This window comes from Gopherus evgoodei, chromosome 6 (genome assembly GCF_007399415.2).
Source record: "Gopherus evgoodei ecotype Sinaloan lineage chromosome 6, rGopEvg1_v1.p, whole genome shotgun sequence".
Classification (NCBI taxonomy): domain Eukaryota; kingdom Metazoa; phylum Chordata; order Testudines; family Testudinidae; genus Gopherus; species Gopherus evgoodei.
Window position 1 is genome coordinate 113,645,783 of NC_044327.1, and position 13,627 is coordinate 113,659,409.

Here is a 13,627-nt window from a genome sequence, read left to right on the forward strand (position 1 = left end):
AATCCATCAGGGCCAGCCACCATATCCTTGGTTGGTGTGTCCTTTTCTGCAGCCCCCCCTGGGTTCGGTCTTTAACCAATCCAACAGGACCCTTGCTTGGTTCGGCTAGGTTCCTACTCTGGAATTGAGCAGCGCCGCGAGGGCTTCTTCCTTGGGGACTCGAGTCCTCAATGACCCCAGCCTTCCTGTTGAGCCACCCCTCCTGGACTCATTTTGCTGACCACAGCTTCCCGCTAAGTCAGTCCCAGTCCAGCCCACTTCCCTGGGGTACCACAGTTCTAATTCCCTGACTTAGGGTGTAGCCGCTTCGCCCCCAGTGGCTGGTAAGGGGGAGACCGAGTCCCACCCAGTGCTCCCGATCCCAGCCCAGGGACCCTTTAACTATAGCAGTCTCCTGCTGCATCCCTTTACTAATTGCTGCTCTATGTTTCTTTGGGCCATTTCCCCATAGTCTGTCTTAATTGAATCCCAGCAGCCAGTCAGAAGCTCTTTCTTCACTCCCCTGATCCCTACCAGTAACTGATCTGTCCAGCCCTTTTAGCCCCTGCTGTCAGCCAGAAACACCTCTTACTTCCCCAATTCCTGCCAGCAGACTGAACTCCTTCTATCCCTGACACTTCTTTTATATGAGCCTGCTGCACCCTGACTTCCTGCATCCCACGCCGCTTCTCTAGGCAGCTTGGAGAACCCTCTCCGCTGCCCTTTTCTGGGACAGCAAGTAAGAGGGTTAGGAGGCCTCCAACAGGGGGCCTCAGGGCTTAGTCCAGCCTGTCATAACTCCTCTCCTCCACAGCAGATCTCCCATTCCCTCCAGGGGCTTTGCTCTCCTTCATTCCCCACAACCCCACATCAGAGTCACCATTCTCTGCATCATGCCAGGGACTCTATGTGTCTCTCCTCTGACCCCTTTGTATCTTCCTTTCCCCTAGATTGGAAGGAAGAAACAGGCAGATGGTGCCCTCTCTTTCCTGACTGGAGCAGGCTCTGAGGAGGCAGAACCTTAGGAAGGAAGGAATGAAGTCTTCTGTCTCCTCTCCCTTATCTGACTCATGACTTTCAGCACAGAAAGCAATTACTTCTCTTCTGTCATTCAGGGCATTAACATGTTAAACTCTGTTGGGAGGATGAGCAGAGTTATTGTTATGCTGCAAGGTGTTAAGGAGATGAGTGTGATCAACAGATGACTGTGAGTCCGTGTGTCCCCCATGTTTCTATTTAGGGTATTCCAGTTGTCCCCAAAACTTCTGTTCACTGAAGCTTAGAACATTCCCTGAAATGTTGGAATTGATCAGATGCAGAGTTCAAAGGTTACTATGGAACATATATACATACAGAGAAACACCATTGAGTTGACAAGCCTTGCAAGTTCGGCCAACAAATTTTGAGATTGTCAGAGTTAACCTCTCTCCAAAGTTATCTAGAAAAGAAGAAAATATCTGGGATATGTTAAGAGTGAAGCCAGAGCATCTGCCAGGTGCAATGGTAGGAACATGAAAAAGGAGCTGACTGAAAGAATCCTTCCATCAAACAATACTTGGAGAGGGAAAGGGAAACCTTATGGGATTTGCTAACAGAGGACATTCAAAATGCAGCCTAAGATCGACAGGGATGACAGAGCCTAATTTGAGCCCTCTGATGCAGGCAGGATTATTCTAAACGACAGACCTGGCATTTGTTGAAGAATTGGCTTGCTGCTTAGCAAAGTGCTGGAAGAGCTCAGCTCTTGTGGGCTTGCTGCTCTCACGTCTACACTGCAGTAAAAGACCTGTGGCTGACCTGGGTCAGCTGACAGGCTGAGGGGCTATAAAATTGCAGTGTGAACATTAGCGCTTGCGTTGGAGCTGCAGAATCCCGAACATGCTGCAATTTTACAGCCCCGCAACCGGTCCTTTCTGGTAGTGTAGACAACCGTGGTGAACACTCTCTGCCCTCCAGGCTACAGCAGATTTGCATTTTGGATGTTTTATTTCATGATACAAACAAAACCTGCACCGAACCTCCACTGTCCCGAGCCTGGCGCGTCTCTTGCGAGCGGCGGAGGCTGCGGCGAATCTCCTCACTGGAAAAGAAGGGTCAGTGAGGTGCAAACTAAACAATAACCATTAGTCACAGCAACACACTGAGCGACCACTTCCAGGAGCGACGCCCAACTCCACCTCCAGCAGCTGCGCTACTAGCCCAGAGCAGGCAGCTCCATCGGCCAATCAGTGGAGCGCTCAAGGAAGCTCCAATGATTTGTCGGCAGAAGCTGTATCCGTTTTGCTGTTGAAACATGGCGGCACTAGGACCCAGTAGTGAGCTCCGACCTCTCCCCATGTTAGCCAATTCGAGCAGGGGATTTGGCTGTTAAGGCGGGGCTGAGTTTGATTGACAGCGATCAGGGTCCAACAGTGAAGCGGGACGCTGTGAGGCGGTTTCCAAAAAAGGGCCGGTGTACAGAGCGCGAGGGGTGATGTCGGGGTGAGGCGGGAGCCGCCATGGGAGGGGTTAACTACGTGAGCCGCAGGCGGGCGGCGTTGCAGCCTGAGGAGTCTGACGAGGAGTCTTGGGAAGAGCTGGTGCCGCTGCCGCCGTCGTGCCCGCTGGCAGGCACCGCCGCTTGGAGCTGGGGCGGGCGGGAAGCGCCCGGAGCCATGTTGGGGAAAGGAGCCGGCGGCAGCGGGGCCAAGCCCGCCAAGCCTTCCTTCGTGTCCTACGTCAGCCCGGAGGTGAGGGGGTCGGTGGGGTGGGGGAGTCGGGCGTAGCGCAGGGCGAGGTGGGGCGGAGCAGAGGCCCGGGAGCTGGGTGGGCTCGAGCTAGCTTGCTAAAAATACCGGTGTGGCTGTTGCTGCTTCAGCGCCCCAGGCCGGACACCCGACCCAGACCCAGGAGGGCCGGTGGGCTTGAGAGTCCGAGGGCGGCAGCTGCTGCTTTTAGCGTGTTAGCCGGGCAGGAGGCTCGCTCCTGGCTGCAGAGTAGACATACTTGTGATTAGCTCAGGCGCGGCGGACCTTTTGGTGCTGAGTCTTGGGGCAGTGAGGTGTAGGCTGACCAGAGAGCAAATGTGAAAAGTCGGGGTAGGGGGTAATAGGAGCCTATATAAGAAAAAGACCCAAATATCGGGACTGTCCCTATAAAATTGGGACATCTGGTCATCCTGGTGAGGTGCTTAGTGGTGGTGGAGCTGTGCCAAGTGGAATCGGGTACTGGGAGATGTGCCTTTATCTGTATTGTGACAGGCACTGTAGCCATACCAAAGCTGTCCCACACACAGGCACAGGGTCTCAGGACCAATCTGAACTTTGCCCAAACTACTGCACTCCCACATCTGCCAACAGATGTGAAAACAGCCAGAGAGCTATATTCCTGTCTCCCAAAACCAGAGTGTAAAGGGTCATCAGCATGCAACTCGCACATTCAAGTAGTTGTTAGATACTGTAACATCTGCAGTTAGGTACTATAACATCAGCATGTCTTTTGTAAACTAAACAAGACAGGCAACTAGTTTGTCCACTAGGCTGTTTGGAGAGGATAATGATATTGTTCTATTTTTTCAAGCCAAACTGCAAAAGGAATTAAAAAGAACAGGAGTACATGTGGCACCTTAGAGACTAACAAATTTATTTGAGCATGAGCTTTCGTGGGCTACAGCCCACTTCATCGGTTGCATAGAATGGGATACATGCAGTAAGAAGATATTTATACATGCATATCTTCTTACTGTATGTTCCATTCTATGCATCCGATGAAGTGGGCTGTAGCCCACGAAAGCTTATGCTCAAATAAATTTGTTAGAGGTGCCACATGTACTCCTGTTTCTTTTGCTGATACAGACTAACACGGCTGCTACTCTGAAAGGAATTAAAGTTGACAGATACTTGAACTTGCCCTTGAGGTCAGCACTGTACTGGTTATTCTTGTTTTTCAGTTTCATTCAGCTCTACTACTAATCGTATGTTTAAAACAAAGTTTGAAATAGAAATTGTTAGAGTTCTGAAGATCAAAACTATAGCTCATATAAACAAAATCCACTGTCATAGCTGACCAAATACTTCCAACTAGTATTGGAGAATTGTGGTTTAATGTACAAATCTGGTTCCGTAAAGATAAGTTCTACTTTCAGAACAAGGGGAAGCATTTTACGGAAATTAATGCTGCTAAATAAGATAACCTGACCAACAAATGTGTGTAGCCTTCAGTGTCTGATACTTTAGTGTTTTAATTCAAACTTTTTAAGCTACATTTTTAAACTTTTCTGTGGTGTAATTGATCAGGTAATATAAACCAAATGTCATGCTTAAGGTAAATGTATACAATCAACTTGTAAAATGGCATTTTTTCTTTTGCTGTTAGTTGCTTTTCTGTATTGAACAAACTTTTTCTTTGAACTGTCCACAATGAGGCCTGGGTTTTTCTCCTGAGCAGTTAGTTACTTTACAAATTGTATGTGTGCAAATGCTTCAAGTTGTTTCTTCCAATGTACTTTACCCTTCACCTATTTACACTAAGTTTAATCTGTTACTGTTTTGCTCAGTTGTCCAGCTTTAAATCACTTTGAATTTGATTAACCTAAATAGTATTGTCAGTATCATATTTTGTCACCTCACTGTTTATTCCTTTTCTGGATAATTAACAAATATATCATCACTGGGCCTAGCACAGACCCTTGGCTATACCACTATTTAACCTCATTATTATACAGCTCTACCCCAATATAAAGCATCCAGATATAACATGAATTCAGATATAATGTGATAAAGTAGAGCTCCACGGGCAGGCAGGGCTGCGCACTCCAGTGGATCAAAGCAAGTTTGATATAACGCAGTTTCACCTATAACGCAGTAAGATTTTTTGGCTCCTGAGGACAGCGTTCTATCGAGGTAGAGGTGTACTAAAATTAGCCTCCCTTGCTTTAAGTTTTGTCTGCCTAATCAATGTCTAAATCATGACAGAATTTTGGCTTTTCTTTTTTTCACTTCATCAATACCTAGTTTCCTTAGTATCCTCTTCAAAGGACAAATAATTTTTTTATCCACTGTCTTGTCAACTCAAAGTGATAGGAAGATACACATTTTTTTAAAGAAGCCTCGCCAATCTCAGCATATAATATCTTGATCTGTTTTACGGTGTTTCATGTATTTTGTCAGCTAATCTGACAGATTTGGAAGTAAAACAGAGTAGTCTGTAATTCCTCTGGTATTTTAAGAGGCACAGTGTCTAGCTGACCTTACCAATTACCTGTTTTTGCTAGCAACTCAATCACTTCATTTGTAAGCTACTTGTTACATGACTATTGTTTAGTCCTAATGACCTGCTACAATTTGTTTGACACTGCCTGTAAGATAGATACTTCATTATTGTCTTTCCTGTTGAAGACAAGGAATGATTAATATACTTCCTGGATCATCTAGACCAGTGTTTCTCAACCTTTTTGATACCAGAATCTAGCTTGCTGCCTTCCTAAACTGTGTCAGGGAGCTCTCCGGGACCAGAGCTGGTCCATGGACCGGTCATTGAGAAACACTGATCTAGACTAAATCCATACATGGAGTTAGACTTCCTGACCTGAATATGTTGTTCTAGTAATTACTTGTCTGTAGTAGTATTCAGGGTATGCTAGGTGCTTTTTCAAATATACAAGAAGAGAAGGTGTCTCCCCTGAGGATTTGATTGAGGTGCGGGTAGGAGTTTCACTTGCATGACAAGGCATTATGACACAGTTTTCAACAGTGAAGGACGTTTGATGAAACGGGTGAAAATAGCTAAACTGAGGGAAAAATAGGCAGTGAAGGAAGTTACAGAAGTTGCTTATAAACAAAGCCAGATCATTCGTTCTAGTTTCTTTGTATCACTCCACTAGTGTGAAGGTCCTGGAAACCAGGTGGATTTGGCCAGCTGGGAGTTCTCCTTTCATAAAGATAATCCTCCTGTGTCATACAGTTGTTTTGCTGCCTGACAACCACCATTTTTGTAGCTTCCAACCAGAGGAAAGGGAAATGATTAGGAAACATATGTCCTCTCTCTCTGGCTGCCAGAATGGCTTCTTAAGATTGTGCACCGCTTTGTATTGATTAGAGCAGCCCTGATGTTATGAAAAATGCGGCAGCCACAGTGATGGTACAAAGCTGACTTTGACCAGGTTCCCAGCTTGTTTGGACCCACAAATGGACTAATCTGGGTTAATATCTGGTGAATACTGTCAGTTTTTAACGTAATATTTTTTTTTGTTTGTTTTACATTTAAACTGCCATTTAGGGTTATCTTATTATTTTGGAATATCAAAACAAGAGGGAAAATAAAATCTTGGTTCATGTTACCCTTCAGCTGAGCATTTTCATGGTCATATTTTATTCCTGTTGCCATTTGTTAAAACAGATGAGAATAACAACTGCTGCTTTTCCCAGAATCTCTGGAAAAGCTGAGCTTTGAGTCTGACTAAATATAGCCCAGTCATCCTTTGCTAGATGGGAGCAAAGGTTGATCAAATGTCAGCAGTCTAAGATCTGGTCCTTAATGACACACTTCTGCCCCAGACAGAATTGGCTAACTCTCTGGAAGCATGGATGAATAGAAGTGTGCAAAATTCAATGTCTTGAAACCTCCAATCCTAGAATAGGTATATTTGCCTATTGAAACTATAATAAAGAACAGAATGATTAGAGACACAGATGAACATGATTTGTTGAAGAGTAAACATGGCTTTTGTAAAGGGAAGTCATGCCTCACCAATCTGTTAGAATTCTTGTGGGGAGGGGTTGTCATAAACAGATAGCTAAGGGTTAATGTCTCTTTCACCCGGAAAGAAGTAGCCTGAAACACCTGACCAGAGGACCAATCAGGAAACAAGACTTTTTCAAATCTGGGTGGAGGGAAGTTTGTGTCTGAGTCCTTTGTTCTTTGTCTTCGGCCTGTCTCTCTCTCGGCTATGGGAGGATTTCTGTTTCCTGCTTTCTAATCTTCTGTTTCCAAGTTGTGAGTACAGAGATCATAAAACAATAGGGGTTATTGTTTTTTTCTTTTGTATTTACATGGTATAGTTGCTGGAGTGTTTTGAATTGTATTCTTTTTGAATAAGGCTGTTTATTCATATTTCTTTTAAGCAATTGACCCTGTATTTGTCACCTTAATACAGAGAGACCATTTTTATGTATTTTTTTTCCATCTCTCGCCTGTGCTCGGCATCTTTGATTTGTGCTTCGACCTCCATTTTTGTCTTGGTAGGCATGGTTCCTGTTTTCTTGTGTTGGGGTGCCCTCCGGTGTTTATCTTCTGAACTGCAGGTTCTCCGTTGCCTCCTGGGGTCTGCCTAGCAACAGTGCCTTTTTCCCTTTCTTCCTCTAGCTAATCTTTTAAATGTAAAGTAAACCAGAAAAACCACTTTATTTGCATGTGTATAGTGCTGGTATTTGACTCCTAATGGGAGTGCTATTGTGTCACAAAAGACCCTTTTGTCACAGCTTAATGGTTCCTTGCTTAATATGCAAGTCAGAAACTGCAAGAGAGAGCAGAGAGAAAAAAATTCTCTCTGGTTCCCTTTAAAACCAAACCTCTCTGCTAAAAAGCCCCTAGCAGAGAAAAGAAAAATATAATATTCCTACTGGCTTCTGGATTCTATCTATCTCACCACTGCCACTCATGTCATAACCTAGTCCCAGATTTGGACCTTAGCGTCCAAAATATGGGGGTTAGCATGAAACCCTCCAAGCTTAGTTACCAGCTTTGCCCTGGTAAAGCTGCCACCACCCAAAAAATCAGAGTGTTTTGAGGCACTCTGGTCCCCCCAAAAACCTTCCCTGGGGACCCCAAGACCCAAATCCCTTGAGTCTCAACAAAGGGAAATAAACCATTTCCCTTCCCTTCTCCCTTCCAGGTGTTTCCTCCCTGGGTTCCTGGAGAGATACACAGAAGCAAGCTCCGTGAATCTAAACAGAGGGATTCCACCCTCTCTATTTCCAGTCCTGGAAACAGAAGTACTTCCCTCTTCACCCAGAGGGTATGCAAAGTCAGGCTAGTAAATCTAACACACACAGATTTCCCCCTGACTTCTTCCTCCCACCAATTCCCTGGTGAGCACAGACTCAACTCCATTGAGTTCCCCACTAAAAAAAAACTCCAACAGGTCTTAAAGAGAAAGCTTTATGTAAAAAGAAAAAAAAATACATAAAAATGGTCTCTCTGTATTAAGGTGACAAATACAGGGTCAATTGCTTAAAAGAAATATGAATAAACAGCCTTATTCAAAAAGAATACAATTCAAAGCACTCCAGCAACTATACCATGTAAATACAAAAGAAAAAAACAATAACCCCTATTGTGTTATGATCTCTGTACTCACAACTTGGAAACAGAAGATTAGAAAGCAGGAAACAGAAATCCTCCCATAGCCGAGAGAGAGACAGGCCGAAGACAAAGAACAAAGGACTCAGACACAAACTTCCCTCCACCCAGATTTGAAAAAGTCTTGTTTCCTGATTGGTCCTCTGGTCAGGTGTTTCAGGTTACTTCTTTCCAGGTGAAAGAGACATTAACCCTTAACTATCTGTTTATGACAGAGGTGTCGTCAAACATGTGGACAAGGATAATCTAGTGGATATAATGTACTTAGCCTTTCAAAAAGTCTTTGGCCTTGTCTACACCACAAAGTTGCAGCGCTGGTGAGGGAGTTATAGCGCTGCAACTTAGGAGGTGTACACATCTGGATCACCAGCGCTGCAACTCCCTGTTTGCAGCGCTGGCCGTACACCTGTTGAAACTCGGGTGTAGAGGATCCAGCGCTGGTGATCCAGCGCTGGTCATCAGGTGTAAACACTCACCAGCGTTTTTCTTGACCTCCGTGGAATAAACAGGTATCCCAGCATACCAGAGGAAGCCTCTCTGGTAATCAAGCAGGTCTCCTTCCCCGCGGTTTGCAGGGGGGTTTGGGGAACGCGAGAGCAAACCGCGGGGAAGCAGGTCTCCTTCCCCATGGTTTGCTCTCGTGTTCCCCTAACCCCCGTGCAAGCAGATCTCCTTCCCCGCGGTTTGCAGGGGGGTTCGGGGAACGCGACAGCACACCGCGGGGAAGGAGATCTGCTTGCACGGGGGTTCAAAAAACACCGGAGCAAACCGCTGGGAAGGAGACCTGCTTGCACGGGGGTTCGGGGAACGCGACAGCACACCGCGGGGAAGGAGACCTGCTTGCACGGGGGTTCGGGGAACGCGAGAACAAACCGCGGGGAAGGAGACCTGCTTGGGGGGGGGGGTGTTCGGGGAACACTGGAGCAAACCGCGGGGAAGGAGACCTGCTTCCCCGCGGTTTGCTCTCGCGTTCCCCTAACCCCCCTTGAAGCTGCCCAACAGCGCTGCAGTGTGGCCACATCTAACACCACTTGCAGCGCTGGTTGCTGTAAGTGTGACCACTCTGCAGCGCTGGCCCTATACAGCTGTACTAATACAGCTGTAACAACCAGCGCTGCAAAATTGTAGATGTAGACATACCCTTTGAGAAGATCCCTCATCAAAGGCTCTTAAACAAAGGAAGCAGTCATGCAGTAAGAGGGATCAGTAACTGGTTAAAAGACAGAAAACAAAGCATAGGAATAAGTGGTTTTCAGAATGGAGAAAGGAAAGTAGTAGTTTGCCCCAGGGATCTGTACTTGGACCAATGCTGTTCAACATATTCGTAAGTGATCTGGAAAAAGGGGTAAACAGGTGGCAGAATTTGCAGATGATAAAAAATTACTCAAGATAATTAAGTACAAAGCAGACTGTGAAGACTTACAAATTAACCTTACAAAACTGAGTTACTGGGCAACAAAATGGGAGATGAAATTCAATGTTGATAAATGCAATGTAATCTATATTGAAAAACATAATCCAAACTATACATACAAAATTATGGGATCTAATTTAGCTGTTACCACTCAAGAAAGAGATTTTGGAGTCATTCTGAACAGTTCTCTGAAAACATCACTCAACGTACAGTGTCAATCCAAAAAACAAACAATATTAGGACCCATTAGGTAAGGGATTGATAATAAGACCAAAAATATCAGATTGCCTCTATATAAATCCATGGTACGCCCACACCTTGAATACTACATGCAGTCCTTGTCACCCCATCTTAAAATAATAATAATAATTAGAATTGAAAAAGGAACAGAGAGAGGCAATACAATTATTAGGAGTATGAAACTGCTTCTGTGTGAAGAGAGATTAAAAAGCCTGAGACTTTTCAGCATGAAAGAGACAACTGAGAGGTTATGATATTTTATAAAATCTTGACTGATATGGAGAAAGTGAATAAAGAAGTGTTTATTTACTCCCTCACATAACACAAGAACCATGGATATCTCAATTAAATTAAGAAGCAGCAGGGAACAAACACAGGGAAGTATTGCTTCACAAACACACAGTCAACTTGTGTAAATTTTGGCAGGGGATTTTGTGAAGGCCAAAACTATATCAGGGTTTAAAAAAAAAAAAAAAGTTAATGAAGGATTGGTCTATCAATGACTACTGGCCAGAATGGTCAGGGATACAACTCTATACTCTGAGCATTCCTAGCCTATGTTTTCCAGAAGCTGGAAATGGGTGACGAGGGATGGATCACTAGATGATTGTCTGTTCTGTTCATTTCCCCCTGAAGCTTCTGGGATTGACCACTGTCAGAAGACAGGATATGCTCTAGATGGACCACTGATCTGACCCAGTATGGCTGTTCTTAGGTTTATGTTCTTATTGTAAATGTGTAGATTAATTTGAAGCTTTTTTTTCTTCATAGTTATATATTTCACATCTGTACAGCAGAACCTCACTTACAAACTGATTGGTCAACCACACACCTCATTTGGAACCAGAAGTCTGCAATCAGGCAGCAGAGACCCACCCCATCCCAAAAAAAAAAGGCAAATACAGTACAAGTTAAAAGTAAACTACTAAATTTTTTTGACATGGTAAGGAAACTGTTTCTGTGTGTTTCATTTAAATTAAGATGGTTAAAAGCAGCATTTTTCTTCTGCTTATTAAAGTTTCAAAGCTGTATTAAGTCAATATTCAGTTGTAACCTTTTGAAAGGACAGCCATAACATTTTGTTACGAATCACCTCCATTCCATAGGTGTTTGTAACTCTGAGGTTCTGCTGTACGTCTATTTTTCTCTCATTGTTTCAAGTGTTTGAGATGTTAAACCGCTACTGGCAAACAACCCAAATCCTGTTTTTCTTCAAGTGGAACCTCAGTTACAAACCCACTGTCAGTTCGAAGCCAAAGATATTGGTCTTTAAAATGAGTTTAAACTGCTTCTCCAGGGTCTCATCATAAGTCAAAATGCTTTTGCCATGTTATCCCTTGTGCATGAAATGTCCTCTATATCTGATTTTTGCCAAAACACCATCCTCTTTCATATCACTCCTAAAAACCTCACTTACTTTTGGGACACTTAGGTTGTGATAAATGGAAAAAACTACAAGTTAGCCCTTTTCTCTAGGCCACCCAATAAATTCTGTCTTTTAGATTAGTCCTCTCTCTGTGAAATTTGTTCTTTATAACTGCATCAAGGACATTGGTGACTTTGCACAAGTGTCATCCCTAATCTAACTGGGAGCCATGAAAATTCCTCTGCAATGGGGTGGATTGATTTAAATCAATTTTAATCATGTTTTGCATTTGTATTTTAGTTATTTCTCTAAAGAAGGGTTGACTTTTTCATTATTTGGCAACTGTTATATTTAGTTGCAAGCAACATATTTTACCCTTTGCACTAAATTTGGTTTTACTTTTTGTATAAACAAGCTTTCCTGCTTTAACTCCCAGTCGGTTTCTTAACTTTGAATGAACTAGTCACTGAAGTGAAGTAATTGAATAAACTGAAAGGAAAATATTCTCTCTGCACCTGTGGAAGAAGCTATGGCTATCAAAGGTTGATTTTAGTATTTGAACAAACTCTGGTTCCAAGTGTTTAGCTAGTGACTTCCATCAGTTCAGTGGTTTGACTCTCTTTAAAACTTAGCAGCAAACATGTACTGTTCTAATTTTTGGTTTTCATTTAATGATTTTAATAGATTATAATACAGTTAGGCCTTAATATAGGTTGTCCATTTCAAATTTTATTTTTGATATAAAATTTTTATCCATCCTGCTGAGCAGTATTGGGAAGGAAAGGAATCCTAGTTCTCATCCATAGGAAAAGGTTTGTGTCCCTCATGGAATATTGTTGGAAGTTGAAGTATAGCAGGAATGCTGTATTCCAGATACTATGACCCTGGCTTCTGCAATTCTGAGTCCACTTTGGGACTCTCTGCTGTATAGATGATTTTCTTACATTTGTCAGGCCCCATTACAGCAAATCTATAATCCTGGTCAGTTATGATGCTCCCTCTTACGCACGGTATATTTCTTTGTGTTCAAATGTCTACAGCGATGGCTTTTGAGAGATCTTACATGAGACGTCTGTCACTGTTCTTACAGGATCGGATGAGGGCAAGAAATATGGGCTGGAGCACTTACTGTATGTACTGGCGTGAAGGTTGTTGCAGGAGGTCGAGAATGAGTTAGGGCTAGAAACAGAGGAAACAGAAATGTGGGCTAGTGTGGCTGGAGAGAAGAGTTGAAGAAGCAAGAAGAGCTAAATAACGATGCAGGAAAAGAGGAAAGCGTAAAAAGAAGGAGCAGGCAAGGAAACCACATAGGGGAAATATACACCATGATCTGATAAGATAGTGAATAATGGAGTGAACTGGGAAAAGAGGTAGGACAAAAGCACTAGAGGCAGGATACATGAAAATGTTATAACTAAATACCGTAAATTGTTCCTCTAAACTGCAAGTGTTACCCTTGGCTTGATAGCAGTTGGTAAGTGTGTTCTTGAAATGGTCTTCAAATGTTAAATGTGAATAATAAAAGCAACTGCAAATATACTGTCACCAAGTCCCATTTTCTATCCAAAGAGTCCAAATTAAAATTTAAACTGCAGCATCTTTTTTTTTTTTTTAAGTATCAAATCTTCTTAGGCAATACAAAAATATTTTGTAAATATCACTTGGGAATGAAAAGTATGGTTGTTAATGAAAGGGATGTGATTAAGAAAGCTATCCGTTCAGCCCTACATTGATAGGTATAGAAGAAAATCTGAAATTCAAAGCAAGTCTAATATTAGTGCAATTCTCTTTAAACTGATCTTTTTACAGCAGAGACCTAGTTTTTGAAGCACTGAAGTATTCTGCATTTTCACGATAGTGGTAGCCTGCTGGCCACCTTTACTCTTGGGTTGGAATATGTGTGTAGTTTACAATTTGTTTGTTTAAAGCACTTCCTATATTGCTCAGCAACAATCTGAATAAGTCATGGAAATATTAGGTAATACTCAAGTCTCATAGCTTGCATTTAGTAAACATGCATTGAAGACTATCATTAGACTCTAGCACCACACTCTCCCCCACTTCAATTTGTCATTATATATAAATCAATAATAGAGATTTATAACTTAGCACTAGAGAGAATAGTTCTTCAAATTTAAGCTATGCAGATTTTAGGCTTGCTTGATCCAGTTTCATTAAAATCTGTGCTTTTTTATTGCATCAATTCAGATATGTTCAGAGAGACAAGGTGGGTGAGGTGATATGTTTTATTGGACCAACTTCTGTTGGTGAGAGAGAAGCTTTCGAGCTTA

The 13,627-nt window shown here is 43.0% G+C and overlaps 1 protein-coding gene across 1 annotated transcript in view; it reads left to right on the top strand.

Annotated features, from left to right (window-relative positions):
* Positions 1 to 2,471: 2,471 nt before the first annotated feature.
* The window catches only part of MTMR12 (myotubularin related protein 12), a 73,991-nt gene continuing 62,835 nt past the window's right edge, over positions 2,472 to 13,627 (top strand). The window contains exon 1 of the mRNA XM_030566221.1: positions 2,472 to 2,708. Within this exon, the coding sequence (XP_030422081.1) occupies positions 2,478 to 2,708 (231 nt within the window). The 5' untranslated portion in view covers positions 2,472 to 2,477. The remainder of the gene's footprint in view (positions 2,709 to 13,627) is intronic.